The sequence below is a fragment of the Thyridium curvatum genome, assembly GCF_004353045.1.
Source record: "Thyridium curvatum strain D216 chromosome Unknown NODE_47_length_323349_cov_79.126483, whole genome shotgun sequence".
Taxonomy (NCBI): domain Eukaryota; kingdom Fungi; phylum Ascomycota; class Sordariomycetes; order Thyridiales; family Thyridiaceae; genus Thyridium; species Thyridium curvatum.
In genome coordinates, this window is record NW_022156802.1 from 57,787 (window position 1) to 78,683 (window position 20,897).

The 20,897-nt window shown below is 55.2% G+C and overlaps 10 protein-coding genes across 10 annotated transcripts; 9 read left to right on the forward strand and 1 right to left on the reverse strand.

Annotated features, from left to right (window-relative positions):
* Positions 1 to 104: 104 nt before the first annotated feature.
* On the forward strand, positions 105 to 1,817 carry E0L32_007603 (uncharacterized protein; the record flags this gene model as incomplete). Its single annotated transcript, XM_031142366.1, has 1 exon — positions 105 to 1,817. One exon carries the CDS (start codon positions 105 to 107, stop codon positions 1,815 to 1,817), a length of 1,713 nt encoding a protein of 570 aa, XP_030993335.1.
* A 1,831-nt stretch (positions 1,818 to 3,648) lies between these two features.
* On the forward strand, positions 3,649 to 5,399 carry E0L32_007604 (uncharacterized protein; the record flags this gene model as incomplete). Its single annotated transcript, XM_031142367.1, has 2 exons — positions 3,649 to 4,002; positions 4,071 to 5,399. 2 exons carry the CDS (start codon positions 3,649 to 3,651, stop codon positions 5,397 to 5,399), a joined length of 1,683 nt encoding a protein of 560 aa, XP_030993336.1.
* Positions 5,400 to 5,951: 552 nt separating this feature from the next.
* E0L32_007605 (uncharacterized protein) lies at positions 5,952 to 7,412 on the forward strand (the record flags this gene model as incomplete). The annotated part of the gene is made up of 1 exon (XM_031142368.1): positions 5,952 to 7,412. The coding sequence occupies one exon, from the start codon at positions 5,952 to 5,954 to the stop codon at positions 7,410 to 7,412; it is 1,461 nt and encodes a 486-aa protein (XP_030993337.1).
* Positions 7,413 to 8,713: 1,301 nt separating this feature from the next.
* Positions 8,714 to 10,738, forward strand: E0L32_007606 (uncharacterized protein; the record flags this gene model as incomplete). Its single annotated transcript, XM_031142369.1, has 1 exon — positions 8,714 to 10,738. The coding sequence occupies one exon, from the start codon at positions 8,714 to 8,716 to the stop codon at positions 10,736 to 10,738; it is 2,025 nt and encodes a 674-aa protein (XP_030993338.1).
* A 750-nt stretch (positions 10,739 to 11,488) lies between these two features.
* On the forward strand, positions 11,489 to 12,394 carry E0L32_007607 (uncharacterized protein; the record flags this gene model as incomplete). Its single annotated transcript, XM_031142370.1, has 1 exon — positions 11,489 to 12,394. The coding sequence occupies one exon, from the start codon at positions 11,489 to 11,491 to the stop codon at positions 12,392 to 12,394; it is 906 nt and encodes a 301-aa protein (XP_030993339.1).
* A 587-nt stretch (positions 12,395 to 12,981) lies between these two features.
* Positions 12,982 to 14,004, forward strand: E0L32_007608 (uncharacterized protein; the record flags this gene model as incomplete). Its single annotated transcript, XM_031142371.1, has 1 exon — positions 12,982 to 14,004. The coding sequence occupies one exon, from the start codon at positions 12,982 to 12,984 to the stop codon at positions 14,002 to 14,004; it is 1,023 nt and encodes a 340-aa protein (XP_030993340.1).
* A 301-nt stretch (positions 14,005 to 14,305) lies between these two features.
* Positions 14,306 to 15,337, forward strand: E0L32_007609 (uncharacterized protein; the record flags this gene model as incomplete). Its single annotated transcript, XM_031142372.1, has 1 exon — positions 14,306 to 15,337. The coding sequence occupies one exon, from the start codon at positions 14,306 to 14,308 to the stop codon at positions 15,335 to 15,337; it is 1,032 nt and encodes a 343-aa protein (XP_030993341.1).
* A 373-nt stretch (positions 15,338 to 15,710) lies between these two features.
* E0L32_007610 (uncharacterized protein) lies at positions 15,711 to 16,880 on the forward strand (the record flags this gene model as incomplete). Its single annotated transcript, XM_031142373.1, has 1 exon — positions 15,711 to 16,880. The coding sequence occupies one exon, from the start codon at positions 15,711 to 15,713 to the stop codon at positions 16,878 to 16,880; it is 1,170 nt and encodes a 389-aa protein (XP_030993342.1).
* Positions 16,881 to 17,583: 703 nt separating this feature from the next.
* On the forward strand, positions 17,584 to 19,328 carry E0L32_007611 (uncharacterized protein; the record flags this gene model as incomplete). The annotated part of the gene is made up of 3 exons (XM_031142374.1): positions 17,584 to 18,419; positions 18,476 to 18,709; positions 18,776 to 19,328. The coding sequence occupies 3 exons, from the start codon at positions 17,584 to 17,586 to the stop codon at positions 19,326 to 19,328; spliced, it is 1,623 nt and encodes a 540-aa protein (XP_030993343.1).
* A 161-nt stretch (positions 19,329 to 19,489) lies between these two features.
* On the reverse strand, positions 19,490 to 20,494 carry E0L32_007612 (uncharacterized protein; the record flags this gene model as incomplete). The annotated part of the gene is made up of 1 exon (XM_031142375.1): positions 19,490 to 20,494. One exon carries the CDS (start codon positions 20,492 to 20,494, stop codon positions 19,490 to 19,492), a length of 1,005 nt encoding a protein of 334 aa, XP_030993344.1.
* Between the last annotated feature and the right edge of the window lie 403 nt (positions 20,495 to 20,897).

Here is a 20,897-nt window from a genome sequence, read left to right on the forward strand (position 1 = left end):
GTTGCTTATGCCTTCTGCCACTGCTGGCTCATCACATGTCGGGATACCAGAGCGACGACATAGACTTTTACTGCCCAGCCCTACAGACAGACAAATAGTCCAATATGGGAGAATTGGTTCATAATTCCGAGCCGGAATTGGCCACAACAAATGGAATCCATGCCAATGGCACACTGCCAACGTCAAGAAAGAGAGCCAGGGATCACGCCTTTTCAACCGACCTACTCGTTGTCGGCGGTGGCCTAGGTGGCGTCGCTGCCGCGCTCGGAGCTCTCAGACGGGGCCGCCGCGTCGTCTTGACGGAGGAGTACGAATGGCTAGGCGGACAGTTGACCAGCCAGGCGGTACCGCCAGATGAGCACTGCTGGGTGGAGCAGTTCGGCATCACTTGCTCATATCGATCGCTGCGCGACGGCATTCGGCAGTACTATCGCGATCACTACCCCCTGACCGAAGACGCCAGGCGGTGGCCGGAGCTCAACCCCGGTGCTGGGCATGTGAGCAAGTTGTGCCACGAGCCGCGCGTCGCGGTGGCCGTCATCGATGCCATGCTCATGCCGTACATTGGAAGTGGGCTACTTGTGATTAAGAAGCGGACGAAGCCGGTGTCATGCGAGATGAATGGTGAGCATGTGCAAGCAGTGGAATTTCGACGTCTCGACTTGCAGGAGACGTTCACAGTACGAGCTAGCTATGTCATTGATGCTACGGAGCTTGGCGATCTACTGCCGATGACAAAGACGGCGTACGTGACGGGTTTCGAGTCGCGTCATGACACCGGAGAGCCCAGCGCGCCCGAGGAAGCGCAGCCAACCAACTCTCAAGCCGTGTCCATCTGCTTTGCAGTTGATCACATTGATGGCGAGAACCATACGATCCCCAAGCCGGCCGAGTACGATTACTGGCGCAAATGCCACCCGGCCTTTTGGGGCGCGCCGCTGCTAAGTCTGAAAGCGCCTCACCCCAGGACACTGGAGATCGTCGAGCGCGAGTTTACACCCAACCCCAATGACAACCCTGCACTGGTGTGTGCCGACCAGCGCAAGTCGGGTGGAGATATGAACCTGTGGACGTTCAGACGCATCGCAGCCCGCGACAACTTCCAACCCGGAGCGTATCGGTCGGATGTCTGTCTCGTGAACTGGCCCATGATCGACTACTTTGAGAAGCCCATCATCGATGTCGAGGAGCACGAGCTAGAAGAGCGCCTAGACGCCGCGGCATCGCTATCCTATAGCATGCTGTACTACTTGCAGACCGAGTGCCCGCGGGCAGACGGCAACGGCACAGGGTACCCGGGCCTGCGGCTACGAGGCGATATCACTGGCACGGAGCACGGCTTAGCCATGGCGCCCTACATCCGAGAGTCTCGGCGCATCAAGGCCGTCACGCGGATCGTAGAGCAGGATCTTTCCCTCGAGGTCCGCGGTGCAAAGGGCGCAGTGCGCTACCCGGACAGTGTGGGCGTCGGTATGTACCGCATCGACCTGCATCCGTCGACGGGCGGCGACAACTACATCGACGTTGCGTGCTGCCCCTTCGAGATTCCTCTGGGCGCACTGATCCCCGTGGACCGGCCCAACTTGCTGGCGGGCTGCAAGAACATCGGCACCACGCACATCACCAACGGGTGCTATCGCTTGCACCCCGTCGAGTGGAACATTGGCGAGGCGGCGGGTCTGCTAGCGGCGCATTGTCTAGACACGGGGCTCACGCCGCACGAGGTGCAGGGCAAGCCGGACTTATTCGCGGCATTTCACGAGGTGGTATTGCGAGAGGGCATCGAGACGTCTTGGCCTGATGTATCGGGATATTGAGCGGTGAACAGGGATTCTCGCTCGTTCCACGGACTGTGGAGGGATGCTTCACTTGAGATCATTGCTAGACGCATAGTGTAGAGTGTAATCTGATTATCTATTCCACACAATCTCCATGCCGATCAGCTAGACTCTGCCGACGTCGCTAACTTCGCTGCGGCACAGAACTGGCCTCCCTCGTGAAAAGGTGACCACCCCAGTCACTTACTAGGGGGTAGTTGGGGCTAGGCATATTCCAGATTTTACCGAACAAAACATCGGGATAATCCACATACACAATAGCTCTCCGATACCACCACACTGGGATGCTTTTTAGGTCAGATCGTGCCCCAGTGCAACAGCAGCCAATGAAATACCAAGTCCGGGTCTGAGCAGTTTATAGAATTGCCAGGGGATCAACTCTACGTAGAAGTTCTTTGACAAAAGCCCGGCAAGCAATATCATGGAAGCAACTGATGGTAAACCTGCTCGACTAGGCAGCAATGTACCACGCCTCATAGATATTTCCCCGACAAGCCGTTGATGAAGGTAAGACAATGATCAGATAGGGAGGGTTCAACCCTTGTAAACCGGCAACACTGCAACAGTCTCACAACCAAAGGGAGCATCTCGCTCAGGGCCATCTGCCCACGTGCAGCCGTTACATCTGGATCCATGAGCCAACTAGATCCCAGCTTCGCAGAGCCACTTGAACAGTGAAAACAGCACTGATGACCATCTCAGGCCCTTGGAGGACAATACACTTGCAGGCTTGACGGTGACTAACATTTCGGCCAGGAACCATTAGTCCATGCAAATCCCAGAACTTGGGATGTGCCAAGTGCTGAAGTCGCAGCGTAGACAAGTTCGTATTGGCTGTGGCAAGTAGGCCATTCTCCTTCCCCGCACCGGGCGACATTTGTTCATTTCCCTTGTTTGAGAACCCCAGAAGCTTCCCCACTCTAGAGAACAAGGTTACTCGAGTTTTGGGGACTGTTTGTGGCGACAAACGCTTGAGCACGAGACTCCTCCTCCTCCTTCAAGCAAATCTATCTACCATACAGAAAGAGAGAACTGGCTGCAACCAAGATATCTTCAAAATGAATCTATCGATCCATAACTTATGCTTAAGAGCGCTCTTTCCAGCAAGCACCCCAGGATAAGGGTAGAGATGTGCTCAGAAGACAAAGTGGTTAGAAATAGACAGCGTGGCCACCAGCGGTAGAAATGCCGACGCCTCTGACGCAATGACCGAACGGCCTCCCAAACATTAGGGTCTACTACTTTCATCCAGGTCATGCTGAATTACCAAGTTGGGGTAGCATCAACGACACTGGGCCTGTCTAGCATGGGGAGAACCTCCACTGAGGCGCAACGTACCAGAAGCCCACCACTCGTCTGGGCCACTTGCCCCGAAGAGGCAGGTCCCGAACGTCTCCGTTTCTTGGAGTCTGTCTGCTCGGCCGCACCTCCACCGGAATTGGCACCTTCAGGCAATCAGACTCAGAAACATTGGCTGCCCTCAATAGCCAACAGGGGCGATCGGCATGCGATAAACCATTTCCAACGCTGGGCTGGAGGGGCACAGCAGCTGCCAAGCTGCTCTTCGTCTGGGATGGGTCGTCTACGGCTCCCAAAAGACCGCAAGCCCCAACATGCCAATCCCCAGCTTCGGGTCACAGTCTGGCCGAGCTGCAGATAGTTGCAGCCTCTGTGGCCGGGTGCGTCAATTGGAGCTGGTCCCTGTAGACATCCTTAAAACCCGTTGACTTCCCTCCGTTGACCATCCCTCCGGGACCTTCTCGACCTCGATACTCCCCCACAGAGGCTACATCGTTGCCCGTCAACGAACATGGTTGCAGAAAAGACCCACGACGTGGAGGCCGCGCCGCCCACAACGCAGCGTGCAAACGATGATGAGATTGGCACGGTGCAGGTCGAGAACTTCGGCGGCGCAGACGACCTCAAGCTCGCCCGCGAGCAGCAACATGTCGGAACCCTAAACCGTCGCCTGAAGGCGCGGCATGTCCAGTTCCTCGCCCTGTCCGGTGCCATTGGAACGGGTCTTTTCGTCGGTTCCGGCCAGGCCTTGTCGCTCGCAGGTCCATTATCTTGTGTGCTGGCCTATCTGATCACCGGCTTCAACCTGTATTGCGTCATCAACAGCCTTGGAGAGATGGCCACTTGGCTTCCCCTCCCTGGAGCCGTAAGTTCATAATTCTGTCACCCATCGACGTTCAATATCGCAAGGAACTCCCACTCACAATTTATCAGGTGCCAATCTTCGCTGCGCGCTTCGTCGATCCCGCCCTCGGCTTCACCCTGGGCTGGAACTACTGGTACCAGTGGGCCATCGGCGTGCCCATGGAGGTCGTGGCTACGGCCGTCATTGTGCAGTTCTGGAACGACCAGATCCCGCAGGTCATCTTCGTTACCATTTTCTTCCTCGCCATGGTCATCATCAACCTCTTCCCCGTGCACATCTACGGTGAAGCCGAGTTCTTCTTTGGTGCCATCAAGTTGACGACCATCGTCGTCCTCATTTTGACCATGTTTATTATTACCGTCGGCGGCAGTCCTTCGGGTGACAAGATTGGGTTCCGCTACTGGGCCAACCCAGGGCCCATGAACGAATACCTCCAACCCGGCGCTCTCGGCCGCTTCCTCGCCTTCTTCAAGATCTTCATCCAGGCAACATTCAGCTACGGCGGCAGTGAGATGGTCGTCGTAGCCGCCGGTGAGACTGAGAACCCGCGCCAGAACGTCCCCAAGGCCGTGCGCAGGATCTTCTGGCGTATCGCCATCTTCTACGTCGTGGGCATATTCATGGTGACCTTGTGCGTTTCGTCGCGGGACCCGCACCTCCTGGACGCCATTAACAAGTCCGAGCCCGGCGCGGCCCAGAGCCCCTTCGTCATCGCCATCACCAACGCCGGCATCAAGATCTTCCCCTCGGTTATCAACGCCGCCGTGCTGACCAGCGCCTGGTCCGCCGGCAACTCCTTTTTCTACGGCTCGACCCGCGTGCTCTACGCCGCCGCCCTCGACAGCAAGGCCCCGGCCTTCTTCAAGTTCGAGAAGTGGGGTGTCCCCTACGCCTGCGTCGGCGCGACCTCCGCCCTCGGCTGCCTTGCCTACCTGACCGTCAGCAACGACAGCTCCGAGGTCTTCTTCTGGATCAGCAACCTCAGCGCCGTCAGCACGCTGGTCGTGTGGTCGGCCGTGAGCTTCACCTATCTGCGCTTCTACTACTGCCTCAAGCATAACGGCATCTCGCGCGACACACTGCCCTTCAAGTCGCCGCTGCAGCCTTTCCTGGCCTACTTTGCCATCTGCTTCTGCGTCGTCGTCGCCTTCTTCAACGGCTTCGACGCTTTCTTCCCGAGCAAGATCAGCGCAAAGGCCATCATCCCCCCCTACATCAACATCCCCATCTTCCTGACGCTCTTCTTTGGGTACAAGATTGTCAAGAAGACCAAGTTTGTCAAGCTTTCTGAGATGGACATCTGGTCGGGCAAGGCCGAGATCGACGCGCTCGAGGGGACCTGGCCAGAGCGGAAGCCGAGGAACTTTATTGAGAGGATCTGGTTCTGGCTTGCCTGATGTGGTACTATAGCTGAGGTATACTGGATCCTGGTCAACGTTCGCGCTGAGGCAACCTTTCGTGAGTTAGAGTGTGACATCAGTCTGCCACCCAATTGCAAAGCTCGATGGGCCAAGCACATGCACATGTTCTTAGTTTGCATAGAGAAGATATCGATCATCCACATTCAAGTCATGTTCATGTTTGCGCAAAACATTGCTCTGTTATATAATGATCTTTGTAGACCGTGAAAATGGAGGTCATGGCCCTTGCGTTCCTTTAGATGCCTGTAACGTGGTTGATAGGTGGGTACTCGCGGATTTCTAGATGCGTCTCGACAGGCCAGCAGAAATTCGCTTTGACATATTTGCCTTATGTTATTGCCTTTCCAACAAGTGGGATGACAACGAACATGCCCCGCTTCAACTTCAACTTCTCAATCGCATCATCATAATATCCCTTCCGATCTCGGTCAATCTTTGAGCGCCCAAGGGCCAAGGCCAGACAGATTATTGGTATTCCAAAGAAGCTTTCTCCATTAACTACTTGGTCGAATAACCCAATAGAACCACATGGCTTCGTTCTCGACAGAATTCGACCCAACGCTCGAGGGCAGTCTTCCTCCGGACTTCCATTGGGGTTTTGCGACTGCCGCTGCCCAGATCGAGGGTGCTTGGAACAGGGATGGCAGAGGCCCTTCGATTTGGGATACATTCTGCCACAGCGGCGGAAACATCAAGGACAACACTACCGTTGACGACGCTTGCATGTCTTATGACCTGATCGAGGAGGATGTCGCTCGGATGAAGAGCTACGGCATCAATGCTTATCGCTTCTCCCTGTCGTGGTCACGCATCATCCCCCTGGGCGGCAAGGATGACCCCGTAAATGAAGCCGGTATTGCATATTACAGCAAGTTGGTTGACAGACTGTTGGAGAATGGCATCACTCCATTCCTGACACTCTACCATTGGGATCTCCCCGAGTCTCTTTACCGAAGGTATGGCGGCATGCTGAATAAGGCGCGCTACACGCTCGACTTCATGCGCTACGCCCGAGTCTGTTTTGAGAGTTTTGGAGACCGCGTCAAGTACTGGATCACATACAACGAGCCAGTCCTTTCCGCGCGTGCGGGATACGCCGAAGGCCGACACGCACCCGGTCACACAAGCGCCACGGAGGTCTGGATTGTAGGTCACACCGAGATCGTCTCCCACGCTCGCGTCTGCGCAATGTATAAGCAGGAGTTTCAGCCCACGCAGAAGGGCCACATCATGATCACTCTGAGCGGGGACTGGTGCGAGCCCTGGGACCAGGACGACCCACTCGATCTCGAGGCTACGAAGCGCGCGATGGATTTTGACATAGGCTGGTTCGCAGATCCCCTCTACGGGAAGGGCGAATGCGACTACCCGGCTTCTATGCGGGCGCAGCTGGGCGACCGACTGCCTTGCTTTACCGCGGAGGAGCAACGGTTGATACGAGGGAGCTCCGAGTTCTACGGCATGAACTCGTACACGTCGCACTTTATCAAGCACCGCGATGGGCCACCCGAGGAGAACGACGCCAAGGGTAATATCGTCAGGATGGACACGAATAAGGATGGCAAGGAGCGTGGTACCGAGAGCGACACTCCGTGGCTACGCACGGCACCTTGGGGCTGGGCAAAGCTGTTACGGTGGATCTGGGATCGGTACCAGCTGCCTATCTATATCACAGAGAACGGCACAACTGCGAAGGGCGAACTTGGCTGGCGGCCAAACAGCAATGATGATATTCTAGAGGACCCGCATCGGATCGACTACTACAAGTCCTATGTCGCTGAAGTTGCAAAAGCTTCCCAGGAGGGCATCGTGATCAAGTCATACCTGGCTTGGTCTCTGCTCGACAACTTCGAATGGGCGTTGGGGTACACGGCGCGGTTTGGTGTGACCTGGGTGGACTTCGAGGATCCTAAGCGCACACGGTATACGAAGCGCTCGGCTCTGTTCCTGGGTGAAATTTTCAGGCACCTGATAGCACAGAAGAGATAGACTACCAGATGGATTGCTCTAAGCCTCCTGTTAGCTGTAGGTATGATCCATTTCAGATACATGTAGGTCATCATCTCCAATCAGACAGCGACACGAAAGTTGGTTTACAGACTTGAGAGCAGGGCTGTTCCAGCCTAGAGTGCAATCTTTGACTTATAGCAGTGTTTATTGGTTTTGCTTCACTGAGAAAGCAAGGTATATCGAGCTTGAGTTGTCCATGGCCAAGCATCAGACAGGAGGCCAAGATTGAAATTGCGGACCTGCCCTTCAGAAAAGATGATGAGTATTTGCAAGGTGTTGTGGGATTGAGTCAGAACACGTACCCGTCGTGGAGGAATCGTGGCACAAGTTGCCAATAATAGCCCTACAGCATGCAAGTGTAACGTATTCAGCCAAGGATAAGATATTTAATTAGTTTGTATTGAACTGGCCTATCAGCCTTACGACGATCACTTCTGACTCGGCTGCACTCTGCACTGGAGGGCTTGAGCGGCTTTCTCTTGCCCTCCTTGTAGGCGGTGTTGAAGCCTGCCTTGACACGATTAAAAAGACTCATTAGGAGGGTTTACAGACTCTTTTAGGGTGCGACCTCTCTTGCTACGTTTGCTTTCACTATGTGGGTTGTGGGGTCGGACATTATTTGGTTTCGGGAAAGATACATGGTGACCGCAACGGCTGCGGCTGGAAGACTTTCCTACTTCTTGATCGTGACAGGGCTTCTCGACATTCACGGCTACTACATCCTGCTAGGGAGGAACCAAACCACCATCATCCCTTGCTCCCAGTCGACATGGTATAAGTGGTATACACTCGCACTTATAGTGATGGCTCTCATCTTCATTGTTCTGTCTTCCTTGGAGACTCACACCTGTTTGAGTGGAACTGATGCGTTCTACACAACCTACCCCTGCACTGTTGCAAGACCGTACTAGAGTAACATAATTTCATTCATGATATCCGGATGATTACAACAAAGCCTGGCTTGCCGGGGTGTATCTCAATTCCAGCATTATATACCGAGAGGTTATCGCACATCTCATGTGCTTGAAGGGGAGTTCGGAGGAGGGGATTCCCAGCATGGAGGGTGTCCCCAAAGCCGCAGGTGCCCGTGCTGGTCAGCGCACCAAGCCGTGACTTACCGAGTGTGGCACGCCTTTCTCTGGACATCTCACCCCACTACAGATGAAGCAGTGATCCGCGACGTAGACATAAGATGTGGACTCCCCTAGCCATCCTCCTCCGACCGATAAGCAAACCATTGTCAGAACAAGCCGCGCATTGCGATACTAGTTTATATTGGAATGGCTGCAAAGAACGACCCAGGCGTGACGGCGCGCGATGTCAGGAACACGGCGCTCTGGCGTGAAATGGAGGAGCATTTCCTCAATGTTCACGGTCCAGGATTTGGCAAGATAACTGGCGCTTCCGATCCGTGCCCCCACCCTGACGGCAGCAAGATTCTGTTCACTGGTTCCATGTGGGCAAAGCTCGAGGACACACCGCAGACCCGGATCTGTGTCGTTGATACCAACACAGGCGCAGTGACGGTCGCGACTGATGGGCCAAACAATGATAAATTACCGAAATGGTCGCCAGATGGACAGTGTGTGGCTTTCCTGTCCGACCGCGCCGAAAAGGGCATATTCCAGCTTTACATTGGCGGCGCTGATGAGCTCTCGAAGGCCGCGCCAAGCTCCCCTGCAGAGGGTATCGTCGAATACTTTGACTGGTGCCCGCAAGGCACGGCAATTTTGATAGGCACAGCTGGGCTTGGTGCTGACAAGGCGGGTGCGGATGGTTCAGGCGACCTTGCCACAGGCTCGGGTGATTCAGACGTAGTTCCTGCCTGGATGCCAGAGGTACACTCGAAAGCCGATGATGATGCCGCCTGGCGGACCCTTTGGGTCTGCGACGCCAAGGGAGACGACATGAGGCAGGTAAGTCGCCAGGGGACGAATGTTTGGGAGGCCGCTTGGTGTGGTCCCGACCACGCGATTGCGATTGCCTCAACCGCTCCTGGAGAAGAGGCGTGGTACACGGCCAAACTCGTCATCATAGAGCTCTGCTCAGGGGAGGAGCGTGTGCTCTATGAAAGCAAACGCCAGCTGGGCCTCCCTGCCGCATCCCCGTCGGGCAAGCTCGTTGCGTTCGCTCAGGCAGTATGCAGTGATCGGGGGATCATCGCTGGAGATATTCTGTTGATCGATCCGAACTCGAAAGATGGAACTACAACCTCACTTGCCATCGCAGGCACCGATGCCACCCAACTGACATGGCGGGATGAGAACCGCCTGTTTTACATGGGCCAACGTGGCTTGCAGACGATTGCCGGGGAGATCGATTTGACTAGCAAAGAGGTCAAGGAAATATGGGCAACTTCAGAAACCTGCGGGTATCGTTATCCTCGGGCAAGCCCTTATGCAGCTGAGGGAGTGGTTGCGGTATGTGAGAGCTGGACGCGATATCCCGAAATTGGAATCGTGTCGAAAGGCAAATACCAGACAGTCGTTTCTCTCGATCAGGGAGGAGGGCAGTGGCTACTTTCGAAAATCGGCGCCGTCGAGGAAGTGTCCTGGAAAGCCCCAGATGGCCTGGAGATACAGGGCCTCCTCTATTTGCCCACGGGTCGAACGGGGCCGTACGCTACGGTGCTCAATGTCCATGGTGGTCCGGTATGGGCCATTAGGAACTGGTGGGGCTCAACATCGCAGTACGTGCCATTGCTGGTGGCTCAGGGATATGCCGTGCTGTGCGTCAATCCTCGAGGTTCTGGAGGCAGAGGCCAAGGCTTTGCCGAGAAGGTGTACGGAGACATGGGAGGTGCGGATACGCACGACTTCCTCTCCGGGCTTGACGAACTGGTCGCTCGCGGCATCGCAGACCCAAAGCGACTGGGCGTGACGGGCGGAAGTTATGGCGGGTTCATCTCGTCCTGGATCATCACGCAGTCCGACCGCTTTGCAGCCGCCGTCGCCCTGGCCCCCGTCACGGACTGGTTCGGGCAGCACACGACCTCCAACATACCCTACTTCGACCAGATCTTCCTCAACAGCGACCCATACGCCCCGGGCGGTCTTTACTATGAGCGCAGCCCGGTGCGGTTTGCGGGCCGATACCCCACCCCGGTCCTTCAGGTAGCTGGCGCCCAGGACCGCTGTACTCCTCCGGGCAACGCCCTCCAATATCATCGAGCCTTGCTCGAACACGGAGTTGAGTCTGTGCTCGTGACTTATCCTCAGGAGGGACATGGAGTCAGGAAGTTTCCCGCGTTTATCGACTTTAGTCACCGAATGCTGAGCTGGTTCGGGAAGCATATGCCGGCGTGAGCACGGCCACACAGTTGAGGATATGGAGGAAGATAGGCTGGTACAATCAACTCGTTGAAGGATGTTCGCTCATCGTGATGCTTTCGATAGAGTAAAAAAACATTGACTTACAAAGCCAACGTAAATCTTTCAAGCCACTCATGATGACGTCGCCCCATACAGCAACAAACCCAGGACCGCCACGTACTTCTGTTTGAGAAAGGTCATAGGTATCGACAACAATGTTCCTTCCACGTACGACCATAGATGGTAGAGAACTCGGGATCCCGTCCGCTCTCCCATAGATAAGCTGCCAATCGCCGGAGTAGTAGTTGGGTCGGTGACGACCAGCGAATGCCTGGTGTTGTACGTTTTTTGCTTCATTTTTTTTTCTGTTCTTCCTGATGTCTCCGTATTTCTTTTCGCTGTTGTGATTCCAAACGATTTGCGGGCTGTGGTGGACAGGTCCTCTGCTCCTGGTCTCCCATAATGAAGCCTCCCTAGGGTGGCTTATCTATGGGAGACCAGAGACATCCTGGACATCTCCACTTGAAGGATTCAGGAGGATCTAGTCACCACAGAAGCCAAGGAGCTCAATTGTGCTGAGATGACACGAATACGACCACGACTACGAGTATTAGTTTGGAAATATACACTATCGCTTTGATTCTCGACCTTCTTACTCTTTATCTATGAATACTGTCCGAAGCCGGTCACTCAGTGTTGTTCGTGTCAAGAGCGCTTGTTGCACAGGTAGTGTAGTCAGAAAAGATGGGTCTGACGTCGTCGAAACCACAAAACATCCTGTCGGGCCCACGAGGCCCAGCGCACCGAGACGCCTACGCGCTGGTCACCGGCGCGACTTCAGGCATCGGCCGCGACCTGGCACACGAGCTGTGCAGCCGCGGGTTGAATATTATCGTCCATGGGCGGGACTCCACGCGCCTGGAGGTCCTCCTCAAAGAGCTCCGCGCCCAGCACCCGGCCTGCGACGTAAAGGGCTTCGTCCTCGATGCCGCGACCGCGTTCAACGCATCTGGCGAGGCCACGGAAGAGGCACGCAGGGCGATCGCTTCGGTCGGCGGCCTGAAGATCAAGGTCCTCGTCAACAATGTCGGCATGGGCCACAACCCGGCCAAGGACTTCATCGCCTTCACGGAGCAGACGCCCGCCCAGGTCGCCACGATTATCCAGGTCAATATCTCGTTCATGACCTTCCTCACGCACGCTCTGCTACCGGGCATGCAGGAGCATGCGGCTGCGGGAGATCCCAGCTTCATCATCAACGCTGGCTCCCTTGCTGATCTCGGTCTTCCTTGGGTCTCGGTGTACTCGGGCGCAAAGGCGTACATCGCGGGCTTTAGCAAGGGACTGGACTCGGAGCTGAAAGGAGAGGGCCAGCATGTGGAGGTCATATCTGCGCTCATAGGCGACACTGACAGCGACGGGCACAAAGTCGGGACCAGTCTATTCACGCCGGCTTCGAAGGATATGGCGAGAATGATCATCGACTCGGCGGCCGGGTCCGGACCTGTAGTGCGCGCACCATACTGGGGACATCGATTCCAGATGTGGCTTTGCAGCATACAGCCGTACAGGCTGCTGCAGAAGGGGATGATTTACAACGTGGCAGCTCTAAGAGAGAAGAATGGGTTAGTGACCAAGAAGCAAGTCTGAGGGCTGGGGCTGTACATTGTGGAAGTGCGCATATATCTATGTAAATACGCACAGAAACACTGTCCTTCTATCGATTACGTCTTTGACCGATCAATCAACTCTTATCCTTTTAAGAGTAACGGCATGCGTATGCCAAATCCCCCTCCTCCGGTCCACGTATCGCACAGATCTCTTCCGCGCGGCAGCACGAAGAGTCGGCCTCACTTCAGTCCGAATAGGGGCTTAACGATTCCAACCTTACCTTATCCTCTGACGATATTTGTAAGCTTCCTGCCCATTCTCGGGGAGTTGCGATTTGTCAGTGTCCCATCCCAGTCAAAGAGGATTTGGTCCCACTCATTTGCTGCAGAGCAGCGTATATCTCCGATGACCTGTCTAATGTCCGAGAACGACTAATCCTTCGTGAACAGATCTTGCTTGAAGACCACTTCCTAGGAAGAAATTAAGGCACGCTAGGATATCATTGAAGGTTTATAAAAGCAATCCAGAGATGGCCGTCGCTTCCTCGCGAGTTCTGCAATTCAGCGGTAGTTCCTCAGCTTCTTGCTCTCTCTCCCCAACAGGCCAACCAAGACTTTTCGATCACCATGTGGCGTTACACCTTTACATTCCTCAGCCTTGCTTGCGCTACTGGTGTGGCCTACTTGGTCCCAATATTACCGGAGTCCATTACTTTACCTCTTCCGCACCGCCTAGTCCTGCAATATGCAGAGCCAACGTGGCTTGAAAATATTGCGGTCCGCTCCAATGGTGACCTGCTCGTGACAGGTTTTCAGCCTGATGCTCCGCTGTTCATCATCTCGGACCCAGCAAGCTTGGCGCCAAAGTCGAAACTGCTTCACCCTTTCGGAGCAGTCAAGAGCCTCACGGGCATAACTGAAGTCAGTGATGACCTATTCGTTGTCGTGGGGGGCAACTTTTCTGGGATAACGCCAATGCCAGAGTCATTCTCAGCATGGAGTATCGACTTTCGCCATCATCAAGAACCGACCATCGAATTCATTACGTCCCTTCCAAAAGTGATTTTCCCGAACGGCCTAACCTCTCCAGAAGGATCCCAGGATGTGGTCCTTATTGCCGACTCCACCCTGGGAGCTATTTGGAATCTCAACATTCAAACAGGAGAATATGATATCGCAGTCAACGTACCCGAACTAGCTGCCCCATCTGGTGCCTCGAATGGCTTCGGTGTGAATGGTGTCAAGACCCACGGCGACTTTCTGTACTGGACTAATAGCGCCGAAGCTGCAATATATCGTATCAAGATCATGCCGGATGGTTATCCTGTCGAAGGCGCTGAAGCTGAGATGGTTGCGAGGGCAGATGCTCCATTTCTTGACGACTTTACGATCGACACCAAGGGCACTATCTGGGCGACGACCAATACCGACAACCGACTTCTAGCGATTGGGCCTTCGGGGCAGACTGTGACTGTGGCTGGAGCGGCTACCGAGATGACGGTTGCTGGTGACACGGCTGTGGCATTTGGCCGCGGCATGAAGGACAAGCATATCTTATATGTCAGTACCAGCGGTGCCATCAACAACCCGGTGAACGGTACTTTGGTAGAAGGCGGGAAAGTAGTAGCCATTGATACCAAGTGTTATTAAAACATCGTGGGATCAACGAGAAGCGGGGCTCGGTTTACGGATCTCATGTCTCCAACTACCTAGGTAGTGGGTTGTTTGAAAGCGTATTGCGTATTCCGTCTTGCGTATATTCTCCACATTCAATGAGTAACCTTGCATATGGATCCCCGTCAATCACGCGTTTGCTCACTCTTCCTGCATATACTGCGCCGGGAAACTCTGCTAAGTCTCGGGCTTTTGAGATTCTGTTCTCTCCTGCAATTCCGATACTTTAATATTGCAATCGTCGCAGCTGCCTTTCGTCGCAGAAATAACAGCAGCAATGTCTACTGTCCAACAGCAGCGCGAGACGATGGCGGCCCTCGAAGCCGAGGGCATCCAATACATTGGCCAGTGCCCTCCTCACCTCGGCGAAACATACATCGATATTCCTCTGCCCGGCGGCGGGACGAATCGTACCATGGTCATGTGGCCAAAGGCATCGCCGGGATCCAAACCTTTAGATCAGTGCCCGTTGATCGTGCACTTCCACGGTGGCGGCTTTGCCACATGCAGTCCCGGCCTCATGGGTGCGCCTGCACGGGGCATCGCCGCCATGCTGTCGGCGGTCGTCGCCTGCCCCTCGCTCAACCAGCTTCCTGAGCAGCCCTTTCCGGCACCGATCGAAGCCGCTTGGGAAGTCTGTGCATGGCTGTCTCACACAACCAATCTCAACGGCGGAGTGCTGAAGCACGAAAGCACCCGCGTCGATACCAACCGTGGTTTCATCGTGGGGGGGTTGTCCGCGGGCGGTACGGCCGCTGCAGTCATTGCTGGCATCACGGGAGCCGCTTCGGCCAACATGACGGAGTTTGCACATCTGTCACCCTTCCGGAGCCCCATCACCGGCCTTTTTGTCGGTATCCCGGTGACTGTTACGGAGGACATGATCCCAGAGAAGTATCGGTCTGACCTCAAGTCAAGGATTGAGAACACTCAGAACGGCGGTATGGACCTGGAAATGATTCGAGAGATGGAGAGGATGGTCAACCTCGTACACACGCCGTGGTTCTCGCCGCTCAACCTGGATGTTTCTGACCCAAGGACGACAAAGGACCATCCGGGAAAGGTGTTTATCTACTGCTGCTCTCTCGATGCGTTTCGCGACGATGCTATCATCTACCAAAAGTGGCTATCTGAGCACGTGAAACATGTTGAGTCCAGGTTGGTGTTGATGGAAGGCGAGAACCACATAGGGTGGGTGTCACCTCCGTGGCCGCAGAGCCATTCTCGCAAGATGAAGGAGATGACACTGGACGGTATGGCTTGGCTGCTCGGTGCGGATTGGGATAGAACAAAACCGCTGCCTATTTAAAGAAACCTCCAGCCCTGTTAATCAATGCCGCTGAAGCTTTCCTAATCAAGCCTAGAGTCCTTAATTCTTCTGCCAGCACTAGAGTTGAGCCGTCCGTTCACGCGGGGTAGCCCGGCCATGATGCGGCGCGCCCTTTCAGTGGGGATATTCAACGCTAACATATATCAACTTGTCCCGTCACCTGAATCGTTGTGCTACAGTGAATGAAACGGCCCTCATCGGTGTATCTCGGCTCTTCAAGCTGTTCCTTCAGCTGAAGTGTTCTCTACCTGTTGTATGAGGCCACTCCCCCAGGAATCTACGCTGCACTAGCACCCACCATTGCAATTTGAAAGCAGAACAAGACCTAACGAATCATCGAGAACTCTCCACGATGCCCCGCCACCGCCCTCGACGTCTAGCCAGCATCAAGAGCATCGGCGTGGACCAGATGGGCAATCTCGCCGATGCCTCTGACATCGACTTCCTCCGCTTGGAGAATCTCGACGTCAATATCCCCCCGGATCAAGAAGCCCTTGATGCAACGCGAGATCTGATTAACAAACCCGAGGGCAACAGCTACCTGCCATTCACTGGCAAAAAGGACCTGCGCCATGCAGCCGCTCTCCACGTCTCAGCCATGTCTGGAGTCAAATACGACGGCGATAAGAACTGTGTCATCTCCGCGGGCGGGCTGTCAGGTATCCTCAACGTTTTACTAGCAACAGTCGAGGAGGGCGACGAAGTCATAGTGACGGACCCCACCTATCGTGGGCTCACGAACCGCATCTTGCTGGCCGGGGGCGTGCCCAAGTTTGTACCGTTCACCTTCGAACCCGGGAAGGAGTGGAAGCTGGACCGGGATGCTCTTCGGGCATCTATCACGTCTCGAGCCAGTGCCATGCTCCTGATGTCACCGTCCATGCCCAGTGGGGGTTATCTGGACTCGGACGACTGGGCCGTTGTCTCGGAGCTCTGCGTTCAACACGACCTACTGCTCATCCTAGACACGGCGATGGAGCGGCTGGTGTTTGACGGGCGGCCTATCATCCATCCAGCGGGACTGAAGGGCATGGCTGACCGGACAATCACGGTTGGGTCATCGGCCAAGGAGCTGAGGATGATTGGATGGCGAGTGGGCTGGGTTGTCGGGCCGTCATGGGTCATGGGAGACATAGCGGCCGTCTCGATGGCCAATGTTGTTGTGCCCGTCGGTATTGCACAACATGCCGTTGCGGTGGCGCTGGAGAGGTCCAAGCATACTCTGCCCGCGTACGTAGCCGAGCTCCAAGCCCGGCGGGACCTCCTCGTCGAAGAGCTGAAAGGTCTGCCGGTTGGTGTTCCCGCGGGAGGCTGGAGCTTGCTTATTCGTGTCAGTGATTATGGCTTGGACGGCAAGGCTGCCTCTGAACGCCTGCTTGAGCAAGGTATCTGTGCTACGGCTATGGATGGCTGGGGAGAGGTCCACGGAGAGCAGTATATCCGGTTTGTCTTCTCGAATGAGGGACGGGATAGACTACGGGGAATAGGGGCCAAGGTTCGCAAGGCATTTGGCATAGCATAGAGGGATCCTCCCTTTCTCACCAAGATCAATGTTCGTCAACCAAGAAGTTGATCGAGTCATATTGATGTGCATTCGAAATGTTTCCGAATATCCACGTGTTGAAAGAGCTGAACAAGCTGAGATGTCTCTGAGCCCGTCTCCGGCAGACACTCTGGTAGCAATGCCCATGTCACTGCAAGGGCAAATCCACTAACCTCCAGTTGCGGGTTTGGTCCCTAGCGTGCGCCCTGTCATTGACATTTTGACTGGGGATGCCGGCCGAAGTTTCATTGCACCCAGATCAAGGTGCAAATGATTATTTGGAAATCTTGGCTAAAAGTGCAACCAATATCGATGGGATTTCAGCATCTCTCATCTCAAGAGGCCCAGTTTACGTGAACGCCTCTTGGCACACGATCCTTTCCCTTCTAGGGCAAAACTTGGAGAAATGACTCGAATCACCAGTGAAAGAGCCTTAACAGCGGAGTCCGTCCGCCAAAGGTACTGCTAGGGATCCGCAGTTGGCGGCCGGGGTGGCGTCAAAAAGCCACCGAGGTGTGTGTGGATGCAAGAATCTGCTGAAAGAAGTCTAGTTAGTCATGTCGAGTCTAAGATCTCAGATCCTCGTTACTTTATTCTCTTTTTTCAACCTCATACTTCTCCTTTCTTTGCAACAAGACTCACCAGGATCGAACAGACATATTTTGTTCATTTGGCAGTCAAGATGGCATCGACCACGACAGGAGTAGAGCTGGTTACGCTCACCAAGGATGGCGCTCCCGTGCCTCCCGGTGCTCCCGTGGTCTCACCACCGGCCCCGTCGTCAGACTCGGGAGTTCTCTTGGGCAGCACCACATCCCAGGACACCCAGGAGGCAGAGGTCCCGGCCCTTTCCCGCTTCCGCACCGTCGTCATCATCTTCCAGCTGTCCACCGTTAACTTCATGACCTCCGCCGTGACGGGTCTCGTCACTGTCGGCCTGCCCACCATCTCAGCCACTCTCAACCTGCCCACAAAGCTCGCTCTCTGGCCTGCCTCCGTCACCAACTTGACCACTGCATCCACCCTGATGATTGCCGGGGCGGCCTCGGATGTCATCGGCCCTCGCACTGTCGACATTGCCGGCTGCTTCCTCGTCGGCGTCGCCATCCTCGCCGCTGCGGGTTCCCAGACCGGCGAGCAGCTCGTCGGCATGCGTGCCCTGCAAGGTGTGGCACTATCGCTGCACCTCGCCGCCTCTGTCGGCATTGTGTCTCAGTCCCTGCGAGCCGGCAAGGCGCGCAATCTGGCATTTGCTTTTCTGGGATTGAGCCAGCCCATGGGCTTCTCCTTCGGTCTCGTCACGGGTGGCATCATGATCGACACCACGGGCTGGCGCCCCGGGTGGTGGATCTTTGGCGGCATCATCTTGGGACTGGCGTTCGTCGGCATGTGGGCGCTGCCGAGCCAGAGAAAAAACCGCACGTTTGGCCAGGTCCTGAAGGAGTGCGGCCAGAAGGTCGACTGGGTCGGTGCGGCGCTGGCTTCTGTGGCTATGGCGCTGTCGTCGTATCTCCTCGCGTATGCGTCCCCTTCACTTCCACTCATATTGGTCACCTTGCTGACTAGGTCTGCAGCATCGTCAGTGCCGACCCGCATCGCATCCGCGAGGCCGGCAGCATCGTCATCCTGTGCTTGGCTGTTGCGGCGGTTCCCGCTTTCGTCTACTGGGTTCACTACCGTGTTCAAATTAACAAGCCTGCCCTGATCCCCAACTCTCTCTGGAAGAACAAGGCTTTCTCGACCATTTGCGGGACCATCACTTTGTCCTTTGCCGTTCTTGGCTCCATGGAGCTCTTTGCCAGCTTATTGTAAGTCACAACCCACAGATGTAAGGCCTTGCCTTCCATGCCCCTACTGACTGTGTTACACCTCAGCTTCCAAGAAATCCAGCACCTCTCCGCACTCCAGGCCTCCATTCGCATTCTGCCCTCCCTTATCGTCGGCACCCTGCTCAATCTCGGGACAGGGCTCGTCGTCCACCGCATCCCCGCCCTCTGGCTCGTCATGATCTCCTCCCTACTCTGCGCCGGTGGACCCCTGCTCATGGCCGTCATCCAGCCGCAGTGGACCTACTGGGCCAACGCCTTTGTCGCCCAGCTCCTGCAGCCCATCAGCGTCGACGTCATGTTCACGGTGGGGCTCATCATCGTCTCCGAGACCTTCCCCGAGGACAAGCAGAGCCTCGCGGGCGCCGTGTTCAACACCGCCGCACAGTTCGGGCAGGCGCTGGGCCTGGCCGTCATGCAGATCGTATCGGCGCTCGTGAGGCAGGCCGAGGAGCGCAAGGGGAATGTGGACGGGGATGATGCGCTGTTTGCGGGGTACAAGGCGAGTTTCTGGACCATGTTCTCGTTTATGATGCTCTGCATTCTACTGGGAGGGATCGGCTTGAGGGGCGCCGGGCGTGTGGGAGTGAAGAGAGATTAAGCTGTGTGCGTGCGTGTACGAATCAAAGCATAATGAATATGTCTAGGCGTTTCAAAAATTGGTCTATAGATATAGAAGGGGGAAATGATTTGTAATAGAAACAATCCGGACTTGATCTATGACAATAGCCATTCGATAACTCAGTCCACCAGCGCAATGGATCATGCATGTACCAGCCCGAGCGATATCTCGTACAGCTTCTTCGCCCTCTCCTCGTCATACGCCCATTCAACATGACCGGGATCGATCAAACCCCAGCCCTTCTTCACTGGCTGGCTGATCTGGTTGCGTTCCAGATACTTTCCTCCACGGCCCTCCAGCTCCCGGCTGACAGCTGCCCAGACGGTCGTCGAAGCCCCTTGCTCAGCGTTCATCATCACCTTGAGCGTAGCCATGACCCCACACTTGACAAAGATCATGGCATCGGAGAAACTCGGCCGCTGCAGCCCCGTCCTGATACCGCCCGGGTGGACGCTCCAAGCGTGCAGTCCCTGCGACCCGTAGCGTCTCTCGATCTCGCTCGCCGTGTAGACGTTGGCGAGCTTGCTCTGTCCATAGGCAAGGACCGGATCGTAGCGCCTCTTCTCCCAGTTCAGGTCGTTGAAGTCCATGGGTCCATTCCGATGCGCGGTGGAGGACACAATGATTACGCGGGACTGGAAGTCGGGCGCGGAGGACTCGAGCAGCATCGGTCTGAGAAGCTCGAAGAGGAGGAAGTGAGACAGGTGGTTCGTTCCCCAGTGCAGTTCGAATCCGTCTTTGGTCCGGCCCTTGGGGACATGCCGAATCCCCGCATTCTCAATGAGGACATTGAGCTTGTTGGTCCTGGCCTTGAGATCAGACACACACTTCCGGACGCTTTCGAGCGACTCGAGGTCAAGGTGCAATAGTTGTACTTGATCTCCGTCGAGGATGTCGCCGAGCGTGTCCCTAGCCTTGTCTAGGTTACGCGCCGTCACGAAGACGGTGATACCCGTGGCCTTCATCGCGCGTGCAGTCTCGATGCCCAGTCCAGAGGAGCATCCTGTTATGAGAGCGACCTTGCCGACGAGATCGCCTTCCCTGCGCTCATTGCGGACAATTTGTAGGGCTGTGGGACGAGCATCACCTGGGCCGTTAGGCTTGAGATGAGCTGCGGTGTATTTCGATGTTGTGGTTGGCTCCATATCATGGAATGCAAGGACACCAACTGTGTAAGATATAGGATCAGGTGTTATTTGAAATTCCGAAAGATCGATGGCATTCTTGAAGAATTCGTGAATTAGATTTCATGACCTTGAACCCATGCTTTATATCATTCTGCTACTGCTAATATTGCCATTCGCTTTGAAACTTGAATCGGCCCAACCCGAATCAGCTGTACCTAAGTGGACGTCAGCCGGGATTGCCGTTTACGTCCAAGTTGTTACTAAACACCAATCACCAAGCTAAATGATCAGGTAACAGGCATCTACATTTCTAGTCGCTTTCCTGCGTGTATGACACGATATCAATCACCTTATAGAGCCTTAAGTCCGACAGGACCCATGTTAGATTCTCTCCAGGCCTAAAGCGGTTTAGTTTTGTCAG